Genomic DNA, 27,308 nt, shown 5'->3' on the forward strand with positions numbered 1-27,308 from the left:
GATCTGGGTGTCATCAGCGTAGAGATGATAGTTGAAGCCGTGGGAGCGAATGAGGTCACCCAGGGAGTGAGTGTAGATCGAGAACAGAAGGGGACCAAGCACTGAACCTTGGGGAGCCCCCACAGTGAGGGGATGGGAGGGGGAGGAGGAGCCCGCAAAAGAGACTGAGAAAGAACGACCGGAGAGGTAAGAGGAGAACCAGGAGAGGACGGAGTCTGTGAAGCCAAGGTCAGATAACGTGTTGAGGAGAAGGGGGTGGTCCACAGTGTCAAAGGCAGCTGAGAGGTCGAGGAGGATTAGGACAGAGTAGGAGCCGTTGGCTTTGGCTAGCAGGAGGTCATTGGTGACCTTTGAGAGGGCGGTTTCCGGGGAATGTAGGGGACGGAAGAGAAAGAAAGGAAAAAAAAAAAAGAAGGAAAGAAAGAAACTGGCCACCGCCGCCGAGAAGTGCGCCAGGCCGTTGGCCCCGTCCCTCCCCAAGGCCCCGGATGGAAAGACACCCAGCCCTCCCATTGGCCCCCGGCGGGAGGGGCGCCAGGCGATTGGCTCCGCCCCGCCCCAGAGACCCGGATGGAAAGACACCCGGCCCTCCCATTGGCCGCCGGCAGGAGGCGCGCCAGGCGATTGGCTCCGCCCCGCGCCAGGGACCCGGATGGAAAGACACCCAGCCCTCCCATTGGCCGCCGGCAGGAGGCGCGCCAGGCGATTGGCTCCGCCCCGCGCCAGGGACCCGGATGGACAGACACCCGGCCCGCCCAGCACCTCTATATATGTTTGTACAGATTTATTACTCTGTTTATTTTCCTTGGACATATTGGCTATTCTGTCTCATTTATTTTGTTAATATGTTTTGTTTTGTTGTCTGTCTTCCCCTTCTAGGCTGTGAGCCCGTTGTTGGGTAGGGACCGTCTGTAGATGTTTCCAACTTGTAATAATAATGATGGCATTTATTAAGCGCTTACTATGTGCAAGGCACTGTTCTAAGCGCTGGGGAGGTTACAGGGTAATCAGGCTGTCCCACAGGGGGCTCACAGTCTTCATCCCCATTTTACAGATGAGGGCACAGAGGCCCAGAGAATAATAATAATAATAATGGCATTTATTAAGCGCTCACTATGTTCAAAGCACTGTTCTAAGCGCTGGGGAGTTTACAAGGTGATCAGGTTGTCCCACAGGGGGCTCACAGTCTTCATCCCCATTTTACAGATGAGGGAACAGAGGCCCAGAGAATAATAATAATAATAATGGCGTTTTTTAAGCGCTCACTATGTGCAAAGCACTGTTCTAAGCGCTGGGGAGGTTACAAGGTGATCAGGTGGTCCCACAGGGGGCTCACAGTCTTCATGCCCATTTTACAGATGAGGTAACAGAGGCCCAGAGAATAATAATAATAATAATGGCGTTTTTTAAGCGCTCACTATGTGCAAAGCACTGTTCTAAGCGCTGGGGAGTTTACAAGGTGATCAGGTTGTCCCACAAGGGGCTCACAGTCTTCATCCCCATTTTACAGATGAGGTAACAGAGGCCCAGAGTATAATAATAATGCCATTTATTAAGCGCTTACTTAGTGCAAAGCATTGTTCTAAGCGCTGGGGAGGTTACAAGGTGATCAGGTTGTCCCACAGGGGGCTCACAGTCTTCATGCCCATTTTACAGATGAGGTAACAGAGGCCCAGAGAATAACAATAATAATAATGGCATTTATTAAGCGCTTACTATGTGCAAAGCACTGTTCTAAGCGCTGGGGAGGTTACAAGGTGATCGGGTTGTCCCACAGGGGGCCCACAGTCTTCATCCCCACTTTGTAACTGAGGCCCAGAGAAGTGAAGTGACTTGCCCAAAGTCACCCAGCTGACAAGTGGCAGAGCCGGGATTTGAACCCACGACCTCCGACTCCAAAGCCCGGGCTCTTTCCACTGAGCCACCCTGCTTCTTGCCTCAGTGACCCCTTTTGGTCATCTTGCTCAACAGGAAAAGACAGCACCTCTGCGCACGCACTCTGGTCAAAGCAGAGATGGGCACAAGAGCCCAAAAACCTGACCAGTGAAACGCAGTTGGAGATAATAATGATGGTATTTCTTAAGCGCTTACTATGTGCAAAGCACTGTCATCCTTCTGATTTCCAGGCCCGTGCTCTATTCATTCATCCAATCGTATTTATTGAGCGCTTACTGCGTGCAGAGCACTGTACTAGGCCACGCTGCTTCTCTGGCTGGATCAGTCGTGTCAGGGGAACTACCGTGGCCGCGGCTACAGCACCGGCCTGGTGCCACTTGTCTGCTGTGTGACCTTGGGTAAGTCACTTCACTGGGCCTCAGTTCCTTCATCTGTAAAATGGGGATTGAGACCGTGAGCCCCGTGTGGGACGGGGGCCGTTGACCCATGACTTGTGAGGGTGGTACAAAGCGGGGCGAGACACCGATGGCCGGGCGCTGATGGGCAGAGCGACGGACAATAGGAAGACAGGAGCTGGGAGGGGACGGGACGGTATAGTCTCTCTGAATGTCCACTGTTAAGAAGACGATTTGGCAATCAATCAATCAATCAATCAATCGTATTTATTGAGCACTTACTATGTGCAGAGCACTGTACTAAGCGCTTGGGAAGTACAAATTGGCAACATATAGAGACAGTCCCTACCCAACAGTGGGCTCACAGTCTAAAACAGTGGGCTCACAGTCTAAAACATTTGGGAATGTTTGGGAATGTTTGTCCGGTCCCATGGACTCACTCGGCTCCAGGGCCCGGATCTGAGAAGCAGCGTGGCTCGGCGGAAAGAGCCTGGGCTTTGGAGTCAGGGGTCAGGGGTTCAAATCCCGGCTCCGCCAGTTGTCAGCTGGGTGACTTTGGGCAAGTCACTTCACTTCTCTGGGCCTCAGTTCCCTCATCTGGAAAATGGGGATTAAGACTGTGAGTCCCACGAGGGACAACCTGATCACCTTGTAACCTCCCTAGCACTTAGAACAGTGCTTTGCACATAGTAAGTGCTTAATAAATGCCATTATTATTATTATTATTATTATCATCTAGACTGCTGGTCTGCTAAGTATCTCATCATCATCAATCGTATTTATTGAGCGCTTACTATGTGCAGAGCACTGTACTAAGCGCTTGGGAAGTACAAATTGGCAACATATAGAGACAGTCCCTACCCAACAGTGGGCTCACAGTCTAAAAGGGGGCTCACAGTCTAAAAGGGGGCTCACAGTCTAAAAGTATCTCTCTCGTGATTGATTTTCCTGCAGGGAATAACTCGATAAAGCCCGCGTGAACCTTGGACAAACTCTCTTTCCCCCCTCCCAATCCCCCTAGCCGGGGATGGGGAGTTTGGACTCGGAGCAAAGTCTCCGATAGAGACAGAGGCATTCGGGCTGCAGAGTTGTGCCTCTGCCCCTGAGTTTTAGGCTTGGATCAGTGCTCTGCACACAGTAAGCGCTCAGTAAATACGATTGATTGATTGATTGGATCATTATTATTATTTAGCTCCTCTCTTCAGCCCTCCTCTGCTGCCTCCTCTTCTCACGTCCATCCCAAAACCTCACCAGGCCGTACTTCTCAGGAGGACTGTCCCGTGCCGGGAAGGCCCCGTCCCCTCCATTCGGCCTCCGGGTCTTCAGCCTCGGATCGGCTACGTGACCGGACTCCTCCGAGGGGAATCCTTGCGAATCCTGCCTTCCTGCCGTCGTCCCCATGGAGGTGAGTCCCATCTGGCCCTCCTCGGCACTCTGGGGGGTTGGCTCACCTCGATACCTTCTAGACTGGGAGCCCACTGTTGGGTAGGGACCGTCTCTATGTGTTGCCAACTTGTACTACCCAAGAGCTTAGTATGGTGCTCTGCACACAGTAAGCGCTCAATAAATACGATTGAATGAATGATGTGGTTGACCCGGGGAGAATGTGGCCGTTGGAAATCTGTTGAAATCCCAGCCAAACCCCATCATCATCATCATCATCAATCGTATTTATTGAGCGCTTACTGTGTGCAGAGCACTGTGCTAAGCGCTTGGGAAGTACAAGTAGGCAACACGACAGTCTCCCCGCTGCGGCTAAGAGATGCAGCGGGCTGGAAGAATGGGTCCCGATTTCCCCTTTCGGCATATGTATATATGCATGTGTATACATGTATAGACATATGTATATATGTGTATATATGTATCTATGTACATATTTATTACTCTATTTTACTTGTACATATCTATTCTATTTATTTTATTTTGTTAATATGTTTGATGTCTCCCCCTTCTAGACTGTGAGCCCGCTGTTGGGTAGGGACCGTCTCTATGTGTTGCCAACTTGGACTTCCCAAGCGCTTAGTACAGTGCTCTGCACACAGTAAGCATTCAATAAATACGATTGAATGAATGAATGAATGATATGGTTGACCCGGGGAGAATGTGGCTGTTGGAAATCTGTTGAAATCCCAGCCAAATCCCATGACGGTCTCCCCGCTGCAGCTAAGAGATGCAGCGGGCTGGAAGAATGGGTCCCGATTTCCCCTTTCGGCATATGTATATATGTACATATATGTATATATGTTTGTACATATTTATTACTCTATTTTACTTGTACATATCTATTCTATTTATTTTATTTTGTTAATATGTTTGGATTTGTTCTGTCTCCCCCTTCTAGACTGTGAGCCCGCTATTGGGTAGGGACCGTCTCTGTGTGTTGCCAACTTGTACTTCCCAAGTGCTTAGTACAGTGCTGTGCACACAGTAAGCGCTCAGTATGATTGATTGATTGATTGATCGGAGCGCTTAGTACGGCACTGTGCACACACAGTAAGCGCTCAATAAATGCGATTGAACGGGGCTTAGAAAGCTGCAGTCATTGGGATTCCACTGGCTACTACAGAGAAGCGGGGTGGCTCAATGGAAGGAGCCCAGGCTTGGGAGGCAGAGGTCATGGGTTCAAATCCCGGCTCCACCAATTGTCAGCTGGGTGACTTTGGGCAAGTCACTTCTCTGTGCCTCAGTTCCCTCATCTGGAAAATGGGGATGAAGACCGTGAGCCCCACGTGGGACAACCCAATCACCTTGTATCTTCCCCAGCGCTTAGAAGAGTGCTTGGCACATAGTAAGTGCTTAATAAATGCCATTATTATTATTATTAACCAGTTATCTTCCTCAAATGACCTTTCTCTCTGCCTGGCTAGGGGGCTTCCTCCCAGCAGCCAATTCAAGGGGAGGGGGAGATAATAATAATAATAATAATAGCATTTATTAAGCGCTTACTATGTGCAAATCACTGTTCTAAGCGCTGGGGAGGTTACAGGGTGATCAGGTTGTCCCACGGGGGGCCTCACAGTCTTAATCCCCATTTTACAGATGAGGGAACTGAGGCCCAGAGAAGTGAAGTGACTTGCCCAGAGTCGCACAGCTGACAATTGGCAGAGCCAGGATTTGAACCCATGACCTCTGACTCCAAAGCCCGGGCTCTTTCCACTGAGCCACGCTGCTTCTCTATGCCTGTCACTGCACGTTTTCCGTAGCTGATGACACCCTTCACTCTCTTTGAGTGAGACCATTCAGTCGTATTTATCGAGCACTTACTCTGTGCAAAGCACTGTACTAGGCGCTTGGGAGAGTACAGCAGATGCATTCTCTGCTCACGGTGGGCTCACAGTCTGGGGGGGAGACAGACATTAATAGACGTGAATAAATTACATGTGTATATATATATATATATACGTATATATATATATATATATATATACATATATATATATATATACATGCACAGAGTAAGTGCTCAATAAATACGACTGAATGGTGTCACTCAAGGAGAGTCAATATATATATAGATATACATACACACACATATATATATATATATATATGTCTGTATATATGTCCGTACCCAACAACAGGCTCACAGTCTAGAAGGGGGAGACAGACACGAAATAAAACATGTAGACAGGTGTCAAAACCGCCAGAACAAATAGAATTAAAGCTATATGCACATCATTAACAAAATAAATAGAATAATAGTAAATATATACAAGTAAAAAATCTGTACAAATATATACAGATGCTGTGGGGAGGGGAAGGAGGTAGGGCTGGAGGGCAATGGGGAGGACGAGAGGAAAATGGGGGCCAGGAGGGAGAATGAACGAAAGGAACAAGTCAAGGTGACGCAGAAGGGGGTGGGAGAAGAAGAGAGGAGGGCTTAGTCAGGGAAGGCTTCTTGGAGGAGATGTATCTTCAGTAAGGCTTTGAAGTGGGGGAGAGCAATCATCGGTCTGATATAATAATGATGGTATTTGTTAAGCTCTTACTCTGTGCGAAACACTGTTCTAAGCGCTGGGGTTGATATGAGGAGGGAAAAAGCATTCCAGGCCAGAGGTAGGATGTGGGCAAGAGGTTGTCGGCGAGATAGACCCTCATCAGGGCCATCCCCAGCCGGTAGCCAAATTGTGACAGTTTTGAAATAATGATAATAATGAGGATGGTGCTGGTATTTGTTAAGCACTTACTATGGGTCAAGTACTGTTCTAAGCGCTGGGGGAGATACAAGGTAATTAAGTTGGACTCGAGTTAGGGCTCACAGTCTTCATCCCCATTTTACAGGTGAGGTACGCAGCAGACAAGTGGTGGAGCGGGAATTAGAATCCAGGTCCGTCCGATTCCCAGGCCCGTGCTCTATCCGCTATCCGATTCCCAGGCCCGTGCTCTATCCGCTAAGGCCAACGGAGACAGGGTCACGTGGCCACCGATGCCCCCAAGGAAAATGCTTCAGTTGGGCAGATTTGGGGCCCCTTGACCAATCAATCAACCAATCAATCATATTTATTTATTTTATTTGTGCATATTCTAATTATTTTATTTTGTTAATATGTTTTGTTTTGTTCTCTGTCTCCCCTTTCTAGACTGTGAGCCCACTGTTGGGTAGGGACCGTCTCTATATGTTGCCAACTTGTCCTTCCCAAGCGCTTAGTCCAGTGCTCTGCACATAGTAAGCGCTCAATAAATACGATTGAGTGAATGAATGAATGTGCAGAGCACTGTTCTAAGCGCTTGGGAGTGTACACCATAATAGAATTGACAGACGTTCCCTGCCTGCAAGGAACTTACAGTCTGGAGGGGGAAACAGACATTAAGTTTTGTTGCCAACTTGTACTTCCCAAGCGCTTAGTACAGTGCTCTGCACACAGTAAGCGCTCAATAAATACGATTGATTGATTGATTGATTGATTAATATGAATGGTGCTTTCCAAGTGCTTAGTCCAGTGCTCTGCACACAGTATGCCCTCACTAAGTACTATTGAATGGATGAATAATGCTAATAATAATAATGATGGCATTTGTTAAGCGCTTACTATATGCAAAGCACTGTTCTAAGCGCTGGGGAGGATACAAGGTGATCGGGTTGTCCCACGTGGGGCTCCCAGCCTTAATCACCATTTTACAGGCGAGGTCACTGAAGCACAGAGAAGCTCGGTGACTTGCCCAAAGTCACCCAGCTGACAAGTGGCGGAGCCAGGATTTGAACCCATAACCTCTGACTCCCAAGCTCGGGCTCTTTCCACCGAGCCACGAGTGAATCCATGGATGTGGACGTAAGCGCTGTGGGGTAAACGAAGGGTGCGGATCCGAGCGTAAAGAAGGATGCAGAAGGGAGTGGGAGAAGAGGAAATCTCTTGGAGGAGATGGGATTCGATTAAGACTTGGAACCGACTGCCTCTCCTGGTCTTTCCTTCAGGCTTCCAAGAAGCTGGTGAATTCGGTGCTTGGCTGCGCTGATGATGCCCTGGCCGGGCTGGTGGCCTGTAATCCCGACCTCCAGATCCTTCCCGGACACAGGGTGGCCTTGCGCTCCGACCTGGAGAGTCTGAAGGGCCGCGTGGCTCTGCTGTCCGGAGGAGGGTCGGGACACGAACCCGCCCATGCAGGTGAAGGGCTCGGGGCCCCGGGGGCGGCCTCAGGGAGGGCCGGAGAAAGGGGGATGATTTATTTCTGGGTGGAAGGGGGTGGATGAGTCATTCATTCAATCGTATTTATTGAGCGCTTACTGGGTGCAGAGCACTGGACTAAGCGCTTGGGAAGTACAAGTTGGATATGAACGGTGGCAGGAAGATGGGGCCGTAGCCGGAGGGGGGTGGGAGGGTGGAGGGATGGGGGACATTTGACTGGCTCAGTGGAAAGCTCCACTCCTCCGCCGCTAATCTCCTCACCGTACCTCGTTCTCACCTGTCCCGCCATCGACCCCCGGGCCTGGAATGCCCTCCCTCTGCCCATCCGCCAAGCTAGCTCTCCTCCTCCCTTCAAGGCCCTGCTGAGAGCTCACCTCCTCCAGGAGGCCTTCCCACACTCAGCCCCTTCCTTCCTCTCCCCCTCGTCCCCCTCTCCATCCCCCCCATCTTACCTCCTTCCCTTCCCCACAGCACCTGTATATATGTATATATGTTTGTACATATTTATTACTCTATTTTACTTGTACATATCTATTCTATTTATTTTATTTTGTTAGTATGTTTGGTTTTGTTCTCTGTCTCCCCCTTTTAGACTGTGAGCCCACTGTTGGGTAGGGACTGTCTCTAGATGTTGCCAATTTGTACTTCCCAAGCGCTTAGTACAGTGCTCTGCACATAGTAAGCGCTCAATAAATACGATGGATGATGATGATGATGGAAAGAGCCCGGGCTTTGGAGTCAGAGGTCATGGGTTCAAATCCCAGCTCCGCCACTTAGCTGTGCAGCTTCGGGCGAGTCGCTTAACTTCTCTGGGCCTCAGTTCCCTCATCTGTAAAATGGGGATGAAGACTGTGAGCCCCACGTGGAACAACCTGATCACCTTGTAACCTCCCCAGCGCTTAGAACAGTGCTTTGCACATAGTAAGCGCTTAATAAACGCCGTCATCATCATCATCATTAAAGGCCTGGAGAAGACCGAGAGGTTAAAGACAGTGGTCAGAGAGGGGAGGAGGGCAGCAGCAAGTTGGGCAGGTGACTTCCCCCGCCACCAGGCTTCAGAGTTCTCTCCTTACGCATCCACATTCATTCATTCAATCATATTTATTGAGCGCTTACTGTGTGCAGAGCACTGCACTAAGCGCCTGGGAAGTACAGTGGCACTCAGGGATCCCAGGAGTAGGAGCGGTCTCACCGGGCAGCCGGCTTCTCCACAACCCTTTTAGACTGTGAGCCCACTGTTGGGTAGGGACTTTCTCTATACGTTGCCAACTTGTACTTCCCAAGCGCTTAGTCCAGTGCTCTGCGCACAGTAAGCGCTCAATAAATACGATTGACGATGATGACCCGCCGTCAGAACAGATTTCAGCCCAGCCGGGAACAAGAGACGGGACTCCTGGCCCAGCCGGACAAGGAGAGGTTCCCATCAGCCAAGCTGGAGTGGAAGCGGAGCTTAAGCCACCCGTCCATCCCACCCCGGAACGCCCCTTCCTCTTCTTCGCAGGCTTCGTAGGGAAGGGGATGCTGACCGGCGTCGTCGCTGGAGCCGTGTTCACCTCCCCGGCCGTGGGCAGCATCTTGGCGGCGATCCGGGCAGTGGCCCAGGCCGGCACGGGTAGGGGAGAGGGCGGCGAGCGGGAGGCGGAGAGAGAAGAGCCCGGCGGGCGGACGCCCCTTGATTTTGCTTGGCGTCCGCAGCGGGGACTCTCCTCATCGTGAAGAACTACACCGGAGACCGGCTCAACTTCGGGCTGGCCCTGGAGCAGGCCCGGTCCGAAGGCATCGCCGTGGAGATGGTCGTTGTCGGGGACGACAGCGCCTTCGCCGTCCAGAAGAAAGCGGGCCGGAGGGGTCTGTGCGGGACAGTGCTCATCCACAAGGTGAGTCCTCCCTCCCGGCCCGGCCGGACGGGGGGCTTCCGGGGGGGCTCTTCACAACTAGTCCCCCCACAAAGCTCGGGTCCAACGTTTCCGTCGTCCTCGGGCTGCGAGTCACCGGGCCGGTTCGCCTCGCCCCACCGTGATGGACGAACGGCGGGGACAGAGGGAGATGCGGGGTGGCCTGTCCCCTCCGAGCGGGGCGTGGGGTGACGTGCGATGGCGCGCCCGGCCTCCACCGAGGCGGAACCGACTAGGCGTGCCCTTGGGTGGAGGAGGACCCGAGTTGAATCCCGGCTCCCCCACATGTCACTTTCACTTCTCCGGACCTCAGGGGCCTCGTCTGGAAAATGGGGATTAAGACCGTGAGCCTTACGTGGGGCAGGGACTGTGTCCGGCCCAATTACCGTGTAGCTACCCCAGCCTGGCGCATAGTAAGCGCTTAACCAACACCGCAATTATTATTATCGTTACGACGCCGCAGGTGGCCGGGGCTCTAGCCGAGGCCGGCGTGGGGCTGGAAGAGATTGCAAGGCAAGCGAGGGCAGCCGCGAGTGCCATGGGTGAGTGTCCGGGGGTTCGTGAATGGGGGAATCGCCCCGTAATGGGAGGGAACATCCCCACTCCACCCCCCAAGCTGGGCTCTAGCTAGGTCGGACTCTCCTGGGTATCTTCTACGACTCCCTGACAGATGCCAGAGGTCGGGGTGGGAAGCGCGTTTCAGCCTGGAGAGAGTCCGGCTCCTTTTTGGAAGCTCTCACCCATGGCGGCCCCAGAAAGTCTGTCCCGGTCTGCCTCGGTTGCCCCGTTGCCTGAAGAAAGGAAGCTGAGATCCTCTGACGGCCTTAAGAAGGCCAGGATCCCAGAAAACAGCTTCTGCTGTTCTAGACTGTGAGCCCGCTGTTGGGTAGGGACTGTCTCTATATGTTGCCAACTTGTATTTCCCAAGCGCTTAGTACAGTGCTGTGCACACAGTAAGCGCTCAATAAATATGATTGAATGAATGAACCTGTAATTCCACCGAGGGACCCAGACATCTAATAATAATAATAATGGTATTTGTCAAGTGCTTACTGTGTGTCAAGCACTGTTCTAAGCACTGGGGTAATAATAAGGGTGTTTTTTAAGCGCTTACTATGTGCAAAGCACTGTTCTAAGCGCTGGGGAAGTTACAAGGTGATCAGGTTGTCCCATGGGGGGCTCGCTGTCTTCATCCCCTTTTGACAGATGAGGTAACTGAGGCACTTGCCCAAAGTCACACAGCTGACAATTGGCAGAGCCGGGATCTGAACCCATGACCTTTGACTCCCAAGCCCCTGCTCTTTCCACTGAGCCACGCTGCTTCTCATGCAAGCAGATACAAGTAGATAATAATAATAATGGCATTGCTTAAGCGCTTACTATGTGCAAAGCACTGTTCTAAGCGCAGGGGAGGTTACAAGATGATCAGGTTGTCCCACGGGGGGCTCACAGTCTTAATCCCCATTTTACAGATGAGGGAACTGAGGCCCAAAGAAGTGAAGCGACTTGCCCAAAGTCACACAGCTGACAAGCAGCGGAGCTGGGATTTGAACCCATGACCTTTGACTCCAAAGCCCGGGCTCTTTCCGCTGAGCCACACTGCTTCTTATGCAAGCAGATACAAGTCGATACAAGCTAATCAGTTTGGACACAGTCCGTGTCCCACATGGAGCTCACCGTCTTAATCCCCATTTTACAGACGAGGAAACAGGCACAGGGACGTGAAGTGACTTGCCCAAGGTCACACACTGCAGATGAGCTTGTCTGGGTGGCTTCAGTGCCATGGACTAGAGAGGTTTTAACGCTCTCCTGCCCCCTCTCCTCTCATATTAACGTCTGTCTCCCTATCTAGACTCTAAACTAGAGTCAAGAGAAGCAGCGTGGCTCAGTGGAAAGAGCCCGGGCTTTGGAGTCAGAGGTCATGGGTTCAAATCCCGGCCCCTCCAATCGTCAGCTGGGTGACTTTGGGCAAGTCACTTCACTTCTCTGGGCCTCAGTTCCCTCATCTGTAAAATGAGGATGAAGACTGTGAGCCCCACGTGGGACAACCTGATCACCTTGTAGCCCCCCGGTGCTTAGAACAGTGCTTTGCCCATAGTAAGCGCTTAATAAATGCCATCATTATTATTATTATTATTATTATTAAACTGGTTATGGGCAGGGAAAGCATCCGCTAATTCTGTCTATCATGCTCTCCCAAGCACTTAGTATCAAGCACTATTGATCTCCATCAATACTTTCATTCAGTCGTATTTATTGAGCGCTTACTGTGTGCAGAGCACTGGACTAAGCGCGTGGGAAGTCCAAGTTTGCAACATCTAGAGACGGTCCCTACCCAACGGCGGGCTCACGGTCTAGAAGGGGGAGACAGACAACACACATAAACCAAATAAAATAAATAGAATAAATACGTACAAGTAAAATAAATAAATTTATAGAGTGATAAGTATGTACAAGCATATATACAGGTGCTGTGGGGAGGGGAAGGAGGTAAGGCGGGGGGATGAATGAATGAGGGAGGGAGGGGATTCATTCATCGATTGAACTAAGCGCTTAGTCCAGTGCTCTGCACACAGTAAGCGCTCAATAAATACGATTGATTGATTGATTGATTGATTGATTGATTACTCCTCCCAGGAACCTTGGGTGTGAGCCTGTCTTCCTGCAGCGTGCCCGGCTCCAGGCCCACCTTCCAGCTTGGCCCCGAGGAGATGGAGTTGGGCCTGGGTAAGCCTGGCTTCCCAATTACCGGAATCCGCCCCCCGTCCGGCGGACGGATCTAGCCCCCGGGATGTTTGTCCACGTGGATCTCTCCGAGCGGCGCCCTTCTGGGGACTGCCGATCCATCGGGTGGACTCCGTGTCCCCGGCCCAGGGGAAACGGCAGGGCCGGGCCCACGTGAGAAGCAGCGTGGCTCAATGGAAAGAGCACGGGCTTGGGAGTCCGAGGTCATGGGTTCAAATCCCAGCTCCGCCAATTGTCAGCTGTGTGACTTTGGGCAAGTCACTTCACTTCTCTGGGCCTCAGTTACCCCATCTGGAAAATGGGGATTACTGTGAGCCTCACGTGGGGCACCCTGATCACCTTGTATCCTCCCCAGCGCTTAGATCAGTGCTTTGCACATAGTAAGCGCTTAACAAATGCCATCAGCACCATCATCATCATGTAGCCCTCCATCGCCGTGGCCGCTGTTGATGTTGGTGCGTCTTCTCTCCGTAGGGATCCACGGGGAGGCTGGGGTGCAGAGGATAAAGGTAGGCGGGACTCGCTCTCCTCCCAAGGGCCTGGGCATCATCATCATCATCAGTCGTATTTATTGAGCGCTTACTATGTGCAGAGCACTGTACTAAGCGCTTGGGAAGTACAAATTGGCAACATATTCCATATTCCTTCCTTCCTCTCCCCCTCGTCCCCCCCTCCATCCCCCCATCTTACCTCCTTCCCTTCCCTACAGCACCTGTATATATGTATATATGTTTGTACATATTTATTACTCTAATTATTCATTTTATTCGTACATATCAATCAATCAATCAATCGTACTTATTGAGCGCTTACTATGTGCAGAGCACTGTACTAAGCGCTTGGGAAGTACAAATTGGCAACATCTAGAGCCAGTCCCTATCCCACAGTGGGCTCACAGTCTAAAAGGGGGAGACAGAGAACAAAACCAAACATACTAACAAAATAAAATAAATAGAATAGATATGTACAAATAAAATAGAGTAATAACTATGTACATATCTATTTATTTTATTTTGTTAGCATGTTTGGTTTTGTTCTCTGTCTCCCCCTTTTAGACTGTGAGGAGCCCACTGTTGGGTAGGGACTGTCTCTGTATGTTGCCGATCTGTACTTCCCAAGCGCTTAGTCCAGTGCTCTGCACACAGTAAGCGCTCAATAAATACGATTGATGATGATGATATAGAGACAGTCCCTACCCAACAGCGGGCTCACAAGTCTAAACTGTAACCTGGGCAGGCAGGTTTCTTCCGAGACCCCGCCGGTTCAGTCCCATTCTCCCTCACGCAGATGGCGACGGCGGATGAGGTCGTGAAGACGGTGATCGATCACATGAGCAGCCCCGCCAACGCTTCCCGTGTCCCAGTGGAGCCCGGTGAGTCCCCCGGGCTGCAGCCCCCCCGGCCTCCCACCCGCCGAGCAAGAGTTTCCTCGGGGTTGCTAACGTGGCGGCATCGTCTTCGTCCCCGCCAGGCTCCTCTGTGGTGTTGGTGGTGAACAACCTGGGTGGCCTGTCCTACCTGGAGCTGGGCGTCGTGGCCGATTCCGCCGTCCGCTGCCTGGGTGAGTCGGAAATCGAGGGGGCCGCTTCCCCCTCCGTCCCCATCAATCAATCAATCAATCAATCCTATTTATTGAGCGCTTACTATGTGCAGAGCACTGTACTGAGCGCTTGGGAAGTACAAATTGGCAACACATAGAGACAGTCCCTACCCAACAGTGGGCTCACAGTCTAAAAGGGGGAGACAGAGAACAGAACCAAACATACCAACAAAATAAAATAAATAGGATAGAAATGTACAAGTAAAATAAATAAATAAATAGAGTAATAAATATGTACAACCATATATACATATATACAGGTGCTGTGGGGAAGGGAAGGAGGTAAGATGGGGGGAAGGAGAGGGGGACGAGGGGGAGAGGAAGGAAGGGGCTCAGTCTGGGAAGGCCTCCTGGAGGAGGTGAGCTCTCAGCAGGGCCTTGAAGGGAAGAAGAGAGCTAGCTTGGCGGGTGGGCAGAGGGAGGGCATTCCGGGCCCGGGGGATGACCTGGAAGGGGATCGGAGAACTTGGCAGGTGAGAGCCGCCTCGCCCGTTGCTAGGGGCTGCTGTGCGGCGTTGGCCCGTATCAGAAACCTAATCGTAATAATCAATCAATCGTATTTATTGAGCGCTTACTGTGTGCAGAGCACTGTACTAAGCGCTTAGTATAATTATAGCGCGTAATAATAATTATGGTACTTGTTAAGTGGTTACTATGGGCCAAGCACCGCTCTAAGCACTGGGGTAGATACAAGTTAATCAGCTTAGACACCATCCCTATCCCACATGGGGCTTACAGTCCTATTTTCCAGATGCGGCAACCGAGACCCAGAGAACTCAGATGACCTGTATATATGTGTATATGTTTGTACGTATTTATTACTCTATTTATTTTACTTGTACATATCTACTCTATTTTATTTTGTTAGTATGTTTGGTTTCGTTCTCTGTCTCCCCCTTTTAGACTGTGAGCCTACCGTTGGGTAGGGACTGTCTCTATATGTTGCCAACTTGGACTTCCCAAGCGCTTAGTACAGTGCTCTGCACACAGTAAGCGCTCAAGAAATACGATTGAATGAATGAATGAATGAATGTAGTAGTCGTGGCCGAGTGGTTAAGGCGATGGACTAGAAATCCACTGGGGTTTCCCCACGCAGGTTCGAATCCTGCCGACTACAGATTTCCAATTTTCCTCCCCTTCCCCATCCCTCCGCCTTACCTCCTTCCCCTCCCCAGAGCACCTGGATATATGTACATATGTTTGTACAGATTTATTACTGTTTTACTTGTACATATTTATTCTATTTATTTTATTTTGTTAACATGTTTTGTTTTGTTGTCTGTCTCCCCCTTCTAGACTGTGAGCCCGCTGCTGGGTAGGGACCGTCTCTATATGTTGCCCACGTGTACTTCCCAAGCGCTTAGTCATCATCATCATCATCATCAATCGTATTTATTGAGCGCTTACTATGTGCAGAGCACTGTACTAAGCGCTTGGGAAGTACAAATTGGCAACATATAGAGACAGTCCCTACCCAACATTGGGCTCACAGTCTCAAAGGGGGAGACAGAGAACAAAACCAAACGTACTAACAAAATAAAATTAGTCAAGTGCTCTGCCCACAGTAAGCACTCAATAAATACGATTGATTGATTGATTGATTGATTGTACCTCCCAAGCGCTTAGTCCAGTGCTCTGCACACAGTAAGCACTCAATAAATACGACTGAATGAATGAATGAATGGTTAGGTTGTCCCACGGGGGGCTGACCGTCTTCCTCCCCATTTGTGAAGTGACTTGCCCGAGGTCCCACAGCGGACGAGGAACTCACGAAACGTCCCTCCCGCTCTTGTGATGCAGAGGCCCGAGGGGTGAAGATCGCCCGCGCCTTGGTGGGCACCTTCATGTCAGCCCTGGAGATGGCGGGGGTCTCCCTCACCCTCCTGCTGGTGGACGACCCCCTCCTGAAGCTGATCGGTGAGCGCCCGCCGTGCCGCTCAGTCCCCAGACTTCACTTTAGAGGGGTAGACGGATATTAATGCAAATAAATCAATGACAGATATGTAGGTAAGAGCTGTGGGGCTGGGGGAGGCGGAGTGAATAATAATAATGATGGCATTTATTAAGTGCTTACTATGTGCAAAGCACTGTTCTAAGCACTGGGGTGGTTACAAGGTGATCAGGTTGTCCCTTGGGGGGCTCAGTCTTAATCCCCATTTTACAGATGAGGTAACTGAGGCCCAGAGAAGTGAAGTGACTTGCCCAGAGTCACACAGCTGACAATTGGTGGAGCCGGGATTTGAACCCGTGACCTCTGACTCCAAAGCCCGGGCTCTTTCCACTGAGCCATGCTGCTTCTCAACAATTTTGGTATTTGTTAAGCGCTTACTACGTGCCAAGCACTGTTCCAAGCGCTGGGGGAGATGCACGTAATCAGGTTGTCCCACGTGGGGCTCACAGTCTTAATCTTATGTTGCCAATTTGTACTTCCCAAGCGCTTAGTACAGTGCTCTGCACATAGTAAGCGCTCAATAAATATGATTGATTGATTGATTAATCCCCATTTTCCAGATGAGGGAACTGAGGCACAGAGAAGTGAAGTGATTTGCCCCAAGTCAAATTAGAACCCAGGTCCTCCCGACTCCCAGCCCCATGTCCTATCCACTAAGCCACGCTGCTTAGGCGGCAGAGGTGGGATTAGAACCCATGACCTCCGAGTCCCAAGCCCGCGCCTTTTCCACCGAGCCACGCTGCTGCTCTAAAGGGAGCAGGCCGGGGTGACGCAGAAGGGAGCGGGAGGAGAGGAAAGGAGGGCTTAGCAGGGAAGGCCTCTTGGAGGAGATGGGCCTTCAATAAGGCTCTGAAAGGGGAGAGAGCCGTTGTCTGTCGGATTTGAGGAGGGAGGGCGTTCCAGGCCAGAGGCGGGATGTGGGCGAGGGGTCGCCCACATCACCCTCGTCACTCTGTTACGGTGAGGAAGTTGGCACCGGAGGAGCGAAGCCCGCGGGCTGGGTTGTAGGAAAGTAGCCAGGTGATTGATAATAAATACGATTGATGATGAGGTGAGGTGGGAGATGATGGCTCCAACCATGGCCTGCCCCTCGACGACCCTGACGTTGCTCCTTCCTAGATGCCGACACGACCGCGGCCGCCTGGCCCAACGTGGCCAAGGTCCCCGTGTCGGGACGCCAGCGGAGCAGGGCGGCCCCCACTGAGAGCCCCAGGGCCGAGGAGCCGGCCGCCTCGGAAGGTACCACGGAGCCCTGACAACCCCACGAGGGGGCTTGATGATGATAGTAATAATGATAATGATGGCATTTATGTGCAAAGCACTGGGGAGATTACAAGGAGATCAGGTTGTCCCACGGGGGGCTCACAGTCTTCATCCCCATTTTATAGATGAGGGAACTGAGGCCCAGAGAGGTGACTTGCTCAAAGTCACACAGCTGACAGTTGGCAGAGCTGGGATTCGAACCCATGACCCCTGACCCCAAAGCCCGGGCTCTTTCCACTGAGCCACGCTGCTTCTCTCGTCTGAGGCCGCGGTCAGAACGGACGCTGGGGAAAGGGAAGGGCCCCCGGCCTCTCACCTTAGCAGTTAGCGCTTGGCACATAGTAAGCGCTTAAGACCACCGCCGTGTTTCTTAGGAGAAGGGGGGTCCCGTCGTGCTTAGCTCAGGGGGGTGGGAGAAGAGCCAGAGCCAGACCGGCCTGGACCTCTCCTTCTCCCGATGACTCTTCCCCTTTTTCCCGCCCCCACTTCACTCTCGTTGAGGCCCGGCCGGCCGGCAGGCAGCCAAAATCCTGGAGCGGGTGTGTACCACCCTTCTGGACATGGAGGAACAGCTGAACGCCCTGGACCGGGCCGCCGGCGATGGGGACTGCGGGACCACCCACAGCAGAGCTGCCAGAGGTCGGTCCGTGCCCGCTTCCCGCCTCCCTCTGATAATGAAAATAATAATAATATCGCTGGTATTTGTTGAGCGCTTACTGTTCTAAGTGCTGGGGGGGAATACAAGGTGATGATGATGATAGCATTTATTACGCACTTACTATGTGCAAGGCACTGTTCTAAGTGCTGGGGGGAATACAAGGTGATGATGATGATAGCATTTATTAAGCACTTGCTATGTGCAAAGCACTGTTCTAAGTGCTGGGGGGAATACAAGGTGATGATGATAGCGTTTAATAAGCACTTGCTATGTGCAAAGCACTGTTCTAAGTGCTGGGGGGAATACAAGGTGATGATAGCACGTATTAAGCACTTACTATGTGCAAGGCACTGTTCTAAGTGCTGGGGGGAATACAAGGTGGTGATGATAGCATTTATTAAGTGCTTGCTATGTGCAAAGCACTGTTCTAAGTGCTGGGGGGAATACAAGGTGATGATAGCATTTATTAAGCGCTTGCTATGTGCAAAGCACTGTTCTAAGTGCTGGGGGAATACAAGGTGATGATGATAGCATTTATTAAGCACTTGCTATGTGCAGAGCACTGTTCTAAGTGCTGGGGGGAATACAAGGTGGTGATGATAGCATTTATTAAGCACTTGCTATGTGCAAAGCACTGTTCTACGTGCTGGGGGGAATACAAGGTGGTGATGATAGCATTTATTAAGCACTTGCTATGTGCAAAGCACTGTTCTAAGTGCTGGGGGAAATACAAGGTGATGATGATAGCATTTATTAAGCACTTACTATGTGCACAGCACTGTTCTAAGTGCTGGGGGGAATACAAGGTGATGATAGCATTTATTAAGCACTTACTATGTGCAAAGCACTGTTCTAAGTGCTGGGAGAATACAAGGTGATAGCATTTATTAAGCACTTACTATGTGCAAAGCACTGTTCTTAGTGCTGGGGGGAATACAAGGTGATGATGTGATAGCATGTATTAGCACTTACTATGTGCAAAGCACTGTTCTAAGTGCTGGGGGGAATACAAGGTGATGATGATGATAGCATTTATTAAGCACTTACTATGTGCAAAGCACTTCTAAGTGCTGAGGGGAGTACAAGGTGATGATGATGATAGCATTTATTAAGCACTTACTATGTGCAAAGCACTTCTAAGTGCTGAGGGGAATACAAGGTGATGATGATGATAGCATTTATTAAGCACTTACTATGTGCAAAGCACTGTTCTAAGTGCTGGAGGGAACACAAGGTGATGATGATGAAGATAGATATTTATTTTACTTGTACATATCTATTCTATTTTATTTTGTTAATTTGTTTGGTTTTGTTCTCTGTCTCCCCCTTCTAGACTGTGAGCCCACTGTTGCGTAGGGACCGTCTCTATATGTTGCCAACTTGGACTTCCTAAGTGCTTAGTACAGTGCTCTGCACACAGTAAGCGCTCAATAAATACGATTGATTGATTGATAGCATTTATTAAGCACTTACTATGTGCAAAGCACTGTTCTAAGTGCCGGGGGAATACAAGGTGATGATGATGATAGCATTTATTAAGCACTTACTATGTGCAAAGCACTGTTCTATGCGCTGGGGAGGTTACAAGGTGATCGGGCTGTCCCACGGGGGGCTCACAGTCTTCATCCCCATTTTCCAGATGAGGTCACTGAGGCTCAGAGAAGTGAAATGACTTGCCCAAGGTCACACAGCAGACATGGCGGAGCCGGGATTAGAACCCGTGACCTCTGACTCCCAAGCCCGGGCTCTTTCCACTGAGCCACACATTCCCCCAGTCGCTTCTCATCAGAGGTGGGAAAGGGGGCATCTCCTTGGGTTCCTTCCTGGCGCTTCCTCCTCAGCCCCAGCTTGGGAACGGCCAAAGGGCGAGAGACGGCCGGGTAGAATCTAGGCAGGCACTTGTGCATATTTACTACTGCTACTAATAATAATGATGATGGCATTTATTAAGCACCTACTATGTGCCAAGCACTGTTCTAAGCGCTGGGGAGGTTACAAGGTGATCAGGTTGTCCCACAGGGGACTCGCGGTCTTAATCCCCGTTTTCCCGATGAGGGAACTGAGGCCCAGAGAAGTGAAGTGACCTGCCCAAAGTCACGCAGCTGACAAGTGGCAGAGCTGGGATTTGAACCCGTGACCCCTGACTCCAAAGCCCAGGCTCTTTCCACTGAGCCACGCTGCTGCTACTACTACATATTTACTACTACTTATATATTTACAGATTTAATACTACTACTACTGCTACATATTAATGATGACATTTATTAAGCACTTACTATGTGCCAAGCACTGTTCTAAGCACTGGGGAGGTTACAAGGTGATGAGGTTGTCCCACGGGGGGCTCACAGTCTTAATCCCTATTTTACAGATGAGGCAACTGAGGCTCAGAGAAGTGAAGTGACTTGCCCAAAGTCACACAGCTGACAAGTGGCGGAGCTGGGTTTCGAACCCGTGACCTCTGACTCCAAAGCCCGGGCTCTTTCCACTGAGCCACACTGCTGCCACTACTACTATTTACAGATTTACAGATTTAACACTACTACTACTGCTACACATCACTACTACATATTTACTACTCCATTTTGTTAATGATGTGCCCGTCGCTGTAATTCAGTTTATTCTGATGGTCCTGCCACCCGTCTGCACGTTTTGTTTCGTTGTCCGTCTTCCCCCTTCTAGACTGTGAGCCCGTCGGCAGGTAGGGCCCGTCTCTAGACGTTGCCGACTTGGACTTCCCAAGCGCTTAGTCCAGTGCTCTGCACACAGTAGGCGCTCGATAAATGCGGTTGAATGAAAGGTAGAGAGTCCCCCGGGCTCTCTCCCCCACCCCTCGGTCACAGGGGAAGGATCTTACCTCCTTCCCTTCCCCACAGCACCTGTATATATGTATATATGGTTGTACATATTTATTACTCTATTTATTTATTTATTTTACTTGTGCATTTCTACCCTATTTATTTTATTTTGTTGGTGTGTTTGGTTCTGTTCTCTGTCTCCCCCTTTTAGACTGTGAGCCCACTGTTGGGTAGGGACCGTCTCTATGTGTTGCCAATTTGTACTTCCCAAGCGCTTAGTCCAGTGCTCTGCACATAGTAAGCGCTCAATAAATACGATTGATTGATTGATTGATTGATCTTCCCCTCCTCACGGGGTCCTGCGTCCTTCTCTCTCTCTCCAGCGATCCAAGAGTGGCTTCAGGAAGGGCCCGTCCCCTCCCGCCCTTCCCAACTGCTCTCCGGCTTGGCCCGGCTGCTGCTGGAGAAGATGGGGGGCTCGTCGGGAGCCGTGAGTACGAAGCCGGGGCCCCGGGGACCCCGATCGGCAGGGGCCCGGCGGGAACGGAGCCGTTCCAACGAACCACACGTGGGATGGGAGCTGGGGTGAGGTGGTCCGGCTCAGACTCCGCCCGTTGTGGTTCCCAGCTCTACGGCCTGTTCCTGACGGCGGCTGCGCGACCCCTGAAGGCCCGGGCTGACCTCCCGGCTTGGGCCACCGCCATGGACGCCGGGCTGGACGCCATGCAGCGGTGAGTGCGTCGGAGGAAGAGGGCCTCGGGTCACCTCATCCCCCGGATCGCTCCCGACGGGAGAGCGGGGAGCTTTCTTCCCTCCTAACGGGGACCGGGGTTCAGAAGCTCCCGGTGGGACCTGCTCCTGCTCTAATCATCCTCCGATTTCCCCGACAGGTACGGGAAAGCCGCTCCCGGGGACAGGACTATGGTGCGTGTCTCCCCTCCCTCCCCTCGGCCCCTGACCCCAATGCTCATTCATTCATACATTCATTCAGTCGTATTTATTGAGCGCTGACTGTGTGCAGAGCACTGGACTAAGCGCTTGGGAAGTACAAGTCGGCAACGTAGAGAGACGGTCCCTACCCGACAGCGGGCTCACAGTCTAGAAGGGGGAGACAGACAACAAAACAAGGCATGTTAACAAAATAAAATAAATAGAATAAATATGTACAAGTAGAATAGAGTAATAAATACGTACAAACATATATACGTATATACAGGTGCTGTGGGGAGGGGAAGGAGGTAAGGCGGGAGGGATGGGGAGGGGGAAGAGGGGGAGAGGAAGGATGGGGCTGAGTGTGGGAAGGCCTCCTGGAGGAGGTGAGCTCTCAGTAGGGCTTTGAAGGGAGGAAGAGAGCTAGCTTGGCGGATGGGCGAAAAATATGGAACGCTTCACGAATTTGCGTGTCATCCTCAGGCCTCATCCATCAGTCGGGCCTCAGGTTATCCTCGTCTCTCCCAGGGAGGGGTGGGAGCAGAAGACTGTAAACTCGCTGCGGGCAGGGAATGTGTCTGTTTATTGGCGTGTTGTACTCTCCCTAGCACTTAGTACAGCGCTCTGCGCACAGTAGGCGCTCAGTAAGTACGATCATCATCGTCAATCGTATTTATTGAGCGCTTACTATGTGCAGAGCACTGTACTAAGTGCTTGGGAAGTACAAATTGGCAACATCTAGAGCCAGTCCCTATCCCACAGTGGGCTCACAGTCTAAAAGGGGGAGACAGAGAACAAAACCAAACATACTAACAAAATAAAATAAATAGAAGAGATATGTACAAGTAAAATAAATAAATAATAGAGTAATAAATATGTACAAACATATATACATATATACAGGTTGAGTGAATTCAACTCAAGTACAATTGAGTGAATTCATTCATTCATTCAATCGTATTTATTGAGCGCTTACTGTGTGCAGAGCACTGTACTAAGCGCTTTGGAAGTACAAGTTGGCAACATCTAGAGACGGTCCCTACCCAACAGTGGGCTCACAGTCTAGAAGGGGGAGACAGAGAACAAAACAAAACATATTAACAAAATGAAATAGAATAGATATGTACAAGTAAAATAAATAAATAGAGTAATAAATATGTACAAACATATATACATATATACAGGTTGAGTGAATTCAACTCAAGTACGATTGAGTGAATTCATTCATTCATTCAATCGTATTTATTGAGCGCTTACTGTGTGCAGAGCACTGTACTAAGCGCTTTGGAAGTACAAGTTGGCAACATCTAGAGACGGTCCCTACCCCACAGTGGGCTCACAGTCTAGAAGGGGGAGACAGAGAACCGAACAAAACATATTAACAAAATGAAATAGAATAAATATGTACAAGTAAAATAGAGTAATAGATACATACAAACGTATATACGTATATACAGGTGAATGAAATGGGGTGGGATGGGGGGTATATGCGGGCTCAGCCTTGCGCTCTTTTCTCGACCAGCTGGACTCCCTGTGGGCCGCAGGCCGGGAACTCCAAGCCTTAAAGAGCCCGGGGGCCGACTTGCTACAAGTGTTGGCCAAGGGAGTCGAGGTAAGCGGTCCCGGCCCCTCGAGAGGAAACGCCTTCTCAGGCGAGTGGAAACTCCAGTCGGGGCCGAGCAGCGGGGTCGGTTCCCCCAGTCCCGGGGTACTGTATGAAGGGCCATCTTTGAACCAAGTTACTATAAGGTTGCCCACGGACGCCCGACCTCACCCCACTGCCCCCGTCCCTCGATTTGGGATCCACACTGAAGAAGAGGCAGAGCAGCGTTTGAACCACACTGGTAACGAGTTCCCCAGGTGACTGCCCTTAGACTGCTGGAACTGTTTGCCTTTGGGACAAACGCATCCCCTCGGGACCCCGTTCCCGTTTCGGATTCGGACACCATACGGAATCGTTGCAGACTGCTGGTCCCTCTTAATCCTGCCGAAGGAAGGGTTTTCTGAGCCCCCCCACTGTACCTTTAGGACCGAGGAAGGACGGGAGTTTTCATTCCGAGGGCCGTGACACTCCGGTGTCGCTGGGAATCTCTGGTGATCCCTGGAAATTTGAGAGTGCAGAAATCTTTGATTTCAGTGCTTCATAAATGAGCCTGCTTGGTGAAATTTAAAATGATGCTCACCTCCAACAGGACCTAATCGTCACGTGAGGTCCGTGAGCGGTCCTGCTTCCCAGCTTCTGCCTAGGATTTCCCCGATGGGATGTCTAGCAAAGATAGCCGAGGAGAGCCTTTCCCCAGAAAGAAGGAAGGGTTTTGTGAACCCCCCCACTGTTCCTTTAAGACCGAGGTAGGACGGGAGTTTTCATTCCGAGGGCCGTGACACTCCGGTGTTGCTGGGAATCTCTGGTGATCCCTGGAAATTTGAGAGTGCAGAAATCTTTGATTTCAGGGCTTCATAAACGAGCCTGTTCGGTGAAATTTAAAATGATGCTCACCTCCAACAGGACCTAATCGTCACGTGAGGTCCGTGAGCGGTCCTGCTTCCCAGCTTCTGCCTAGGATATCCCCGATGGGATGTCCAGCAAAGATAGCCGAGGAGAGCCTTTCCCTAGAAAGAAGGAAGAGTTTTCTGAGCCCCCCACTGTTCCTTTAAGACCGAGGTAGGACGGAAGCTTTCATTCCGAGGGCCGTGACACTGTGGTGTCACTGGGAATCTCTGGTGATCCCTGGAAATTTGAGAGTGCATCATCATCATCATCAATCGTATTTATTGACCGCTTACAGTGTGCAGAGCACTGTACTAAGCGCTTGGGAAGTACAAGTTGGCAACATATAGAGACAGTCCCTACCCACCAGCGGGCTCACAATCTAAAAGTGCAGAAATCTTTGATTTCAGTGCTTCATAAATGAGCCTGCTTGGTGAAATTTAAAATGATGCTCACCTCCAACAGGACCTCATCGTCACGTAAGGTCCGTGAGCGGTCCTGCTTCCCAGCTTCTGCCTAGGATATCCCCGATTGGAATATCTAGTGCTGCTTCCCAGCTTCTGCATAGGATATCCCCGATTGGGATATCTAGCAAGGGCAGCCGAGGCGAGCCTTTCCCCAGAAAGGAAGCCCAGATCCTGGCTCGGGAGGCCTTCGGTCTGCGCCTCAGGGCACAGCGAGGCAACTTCCCTGACCTGCAGCGGGTCCATCCCATCTTCGAGGTAGCCGTGATGTTCGGTTTGCCATCGCAGAAGCGCGTGCTCCGAGAGCAGCGGCGTTCGGGGTTTCCGACCGTTTCCGACTGTATTCCGATACCTCCGAGTGGGAGTGACTGCACTCCCATGAAGGAATCTGCTGGCCGACCAGCCAAAGGCTGCTCCGCACACTTTCCCCAGGCTGGCCTCCACGGGGTTGATGGGCCGCTCGGGAAGGACCCTGGGGCAGAGCGACGGAGAAAGAAAGGGTGAAGCCCACACCGGGCCCTGAACCCCGCTCCTTCGCCTTTCTTCTCAGAGAGCCGAAGCCGCCGCGGACGCCACCAGACATATGGAAGCCGGAGCGGGCCGGGCCAGTTACGTCGGCTCCTCCCGCCTGGATCAGCCGGATCCGGGGGCAGTAGCAGCGGCAGCCATCCTTAGAGCCATTCTGGAGGCCTTACAGTGAAATTCACCCAGCAGGACGCGTGTGGCTGGAAAAGACAATGCTGAACCCACAGCCCCGGCCACAGTGGGCACCGAAAGAGGCTGTCCGTTGCGTAATGTTGAATGTTTACAGCACCTGGTGCTGTTGGCTTCTTTATCACCTTGGCTTTCGTTCCTTGCCGAACTTTCCCTCCGAAAGAGCCTCTCCTTCTTGATAAACCTTTGACCAAGTGCGTGATCCTCTTCTTCCTCCTCCTCCTCCTCTTGTGTCCCTCTGCCCATCACCCACCCATCCTCCCCTCCCTCTCCGAAACCCAGGGCTTCTCACCATTCCGGCTCACGGTCCCGGTGCTCCTCCTTTTCTAAGCACCATTTGGACCTTCTAACTCCATCTTGTTTTATAAGAGTGCAGCACCCCTCTTCTCCCTCCTCCCCTCCCCTTGAAGGTAGCCAGGACTCTCCAGCCCACGTAGTAATAATAATTAATGCTGGCATTTGTTAAGCGCTTACCATGTGCAAAGCGCTGGGGGGGGATACAAGGTGATCAGGTTGTCCCACGTATAGGGCTCACAGTCTTCATCCCCATTTGACAGATGAGGGAACTGAGGCTCAAAGAAGTTAAATGACTTGCCCAAGGTCAATCAATCGCATTTATTGAGCGCTTACTGTGTGCAGAGCACTGTCACACAACAGACATGTGGCAGAGCTGGGATTGGAACCTCTGACTCCCAAGCCCGGGCTCTTTCCACTAAGCCACACGGTCTCCTTTCAAGACATCGAAGACTCCGATTACCGAGAGGCAAGGATTGCATCCCACTTCCCCAGAGGTGGCCCCAAGAAGCAGCCTGGCCCCGCCAGATTCCCAACACCAGCCGACCCACTGACTCCGATCCTCCCCTCGTCCAGCCCTCTCCCTCGGGGTTGTCCTTCACGGTCAAAGGCGACACATCTGAAGGCGAAATCCACCCAGCAGGACGCATGTGGCTGGAAAAGACAATGCTGAGCCCACGGTCCCGGCCACAGCGGGCACCAAAAGAGCCTGTCCGTTGCATAATGTTGAACGCTTACAGCACCTGGTGCTGTTGGCTTCTTTATCACCTTGGCTTTCGTTCCTTGCCAAACTTTCCCTCCGAAAGAGCCTCTCCTTCTTGATAAACCTTTGACCACAGGCCCAGCTCTGATCTTGGCCTCCTTCACATTTTTATCTCCCCCCGCCCCACCTCACCAGCCCTGAGCTTCATTAAAGGGGTACTTTCTCTACTGGCACCCACTCATTCTCTAGCCAACAAGGCTAATTTGTTGGGTTTTTTTTTTAAATGCCTTATCAGACATGGGGGTGGAGGGGGTCATGGTTTATTTTGTCCTGTTTTTGTTCGTTTCCCGTAAAGTAGCAGCCAATAAATCACCTAAGAGAAGCACAAATAGAGTATGATATGTCTGCTTCCTTCCCCAAATTTTCGCTTTTCAAAGAGCCTGCACAAGCCGCCAAGCCCAGATGTTTGGGCGAGAGAGGGAAGCGCCCACCCCAAGCCTAGAGCTAGGCTGCAGACCATTCATTCATTCAATCGTATTTATTGAGCGCTTACTGTGTGCACAGCACTGGACTAAGCGCTTGGGAAGTACAAGTCGGCAACATCTAGAGATGGTCCCTACTCAACAGCGGGCTCACAGTCTAGAAGGGGGAGACGGACAACAAAACAAAACATGAACAAAATAAAATAAATAAATACGTACAAGTAAAATAGAGTAATAAATACATATATCCAGGTGCTGTGGGGAGGGGAAGGAGGTAAGGCGGGGGGGGATGGGGACGGTGAGGAATGAGGGGGCTCAGTCTGGGAAGGCCTCCTGGAGGAGGTGAGCTCTCAGTAGGGCTTTGAGGGGATTCACAAAATTCACTCTTTACTGGAAACTGACTTTAAATTGC

At 51.1% G+C, this 27,308-nt stretch overlaps 1 protein-coding gene and 1 non-coding gene across 4 annotated transcripts; both read left to right on the top strand.

Annotated features, from left to right (window-relative positions):
* Positions 1 to 684: 684 nt before the first annotated feature.
* Positions 685 to 25,922, top strand: TKFC (triokinase and FMN cyclase). 3 transcript variants are annotated; one of them, XM_038764395.1, is made up of 18 exons: positions 685 to 772; positions 3,484 to 3,696; positions 7,705 to 7,894; positions 9,417 to 9,527; positions 9,611 to 9,792; positions 10,274 to 10,352; positions 12,448 to 12,537; positions 13,030 to 13,064; positions 13,843 to 13,927; positions 14,026 to 14,115; positions 15,955 to 16,071; positions 17,225 to 17,344; positions 17,870 to 18,007; positions 21,205 to 21,311; positions 21,449 to 21,552; positions 21,712 to 21,745; positions 23,274 to 23,363; positions 25,254 to 25,403. In XM_038764395.1, exons 2-18 carry the CDS (start codon positions 3,691 to 3,693, stop codon positions 25,401 to 25,403), a joined length of 1,728 nt encoding a protein of 575 aa, XP_038620323.1. In that variant the 5' UTR covers positions 685 to 772; positions 3,484 to 3,690. The 3 variants fall into 3 exon arrangements, with proteins under 3 accessions (XP_038620323.1, XP_038620324.1, XP_038620325.1); XM_038764396.1 differs by lacking the exon at positions 685 to 772 and adding an exon at positions 2,203 to 2,294; XM_038764397.1 differs by lacking the exon at positions 685 to 772 and having other exon boundaries at positions 3,392 to 3,696; positions 25,254 to 25,922.
* Positions 15,190 to 15,271, top strand: TRNAS-AGA. Its single transcript has one exon. It is a non-coding gene; the product is annotated as a tRNA-Ser (tRNA).
* Positions 25,923 to 27,308: the final 1,386 nt, after the last annotated feature.

Source organism: Tachyglossus aculeatus, chromosome 22 (assembly GCF_015852505.1).
Source record: "Tachyglossus aculeatus isolate mTacAcu1 chromosome 22, mTacAcu1.pri, whole genome shotgun sequence".
Classification (NCBI taxonomy): domain Eukaryota; kingdom Metazoa; phylum Chordata; class Mammalia; order Monotremata; family Tachyglossidae; genus Tachyglossus; species Tachyglossus aculeatus.

Bases quoted from the DNA above. Each gene is read 5' to 3' on its own strand.
- TKFC (XM_038764395.1), top strand. The intron at 7,895-9,416 runs GTGAAGGGCTCG...TCTTCTTCGCAG, and splicing joins ACACGAACCCGCCCATGCAG to GCTTCGTAGGGAAGGGGATG. The intron at 9,793-10,273 runs GTGAGTCCTCCC...ACGACGCCGCAG, and splicing joins GGACAGTGCTCATCCACAAG to GTGGCCGGGGCTCTAGCCGA.